At 28.3% G+C, this 731-nt stretch overlaps 1 protein-coding gene across 1 annotated transcript; it reads left to right on the top strand.

The window, feature by feature from the left end:
• Nucleotides 1-37: 37 nt before the first annotated feature.
• On the top strand, nt 38-380 carry LOAG_16184 (hypothetical protein; the record flags this gene model as incomplete). Its single annotated transcript, XM_003151672.1, has 2 exons — nt 38-46; nt 222-380. 2 exons carry the CDS (start codon nt 38-40, stop codon nt 378-380), a joined length of 168 nt encoding a protein of 55 aa, XP_003151720.1.
• Between the last annotated feature and the right edge of the window lie 351 nt (nt 381-731).

The raw sequence follows: 731 nt of genomic DNA, 5'->3' as shown, positions 1-731 counted from the left end.
CTATCGTTATTTTATCGTACTCAAATAATATCAAATGATGACGGGAGTTATTATTCCAGCTCATGATCTATATATTCTCTGTTATTCACTTATCAGTGGATGGTGTTTGAAAACACACTACACACACTACATGATCGGAATACTCGCAATGTTTGCTACATTATATTATATTCTTTTTTTTCTTTTATTCTTTTTCCTATCAATGGTTTGTAGTAATTCAGGGTGATCTTGGTTGGATGACTCGTGGATCAATGGTGGGCACATTCCAGGATGCCGCATTTGCTCTTCCGATCAGTACTGTTGATAAACCCGTGTATACTGATCCACCAATAAGAACGCAGTTCGGTTATCATATCATCATGGTTGAAGCAAAGAAGTGATTAGATTCTTTTTGGTTTTTCTTTTGTTATGCATTATTTTTTTTCGTTAAAATTATAGAGTTTTTTGGGAAAGTCAAGTTATGCTCATGCTGCAATTATATAAAATGGCTAATATCTCAGATATTTTAAAACTGATTTTTGAGATGGGAAAGAGTGCGAATGCTAAAATTTTATCATTCATTGATCTATCATGACCAACTTGTAATTATTACCATGATTGCAGTTTTCGAACCAATAAGCATATATATATATATATATATATATATATATATATATATATATATATATATATATATATATATATATATATATATATATATATATAGTATATATATATATATATATATATAT

This window comes from Loa loa (genome assembly GCF_000183805.2).
Source record: "Loa loa unplaced genomic scaffold supercont3.4574, whole genome shotgun sequence".
NCBI classification, from domain to species: Eukaryota; Metazoa; Nematoda; class Chromadorea; order Rhabditida; family Onchocercidae; genus Loa; species Loa loa.
Note: the sequence above shows the minus strand (reverse complement) of the source record. Positions and strands in the feature narration are given on the sequence as shown.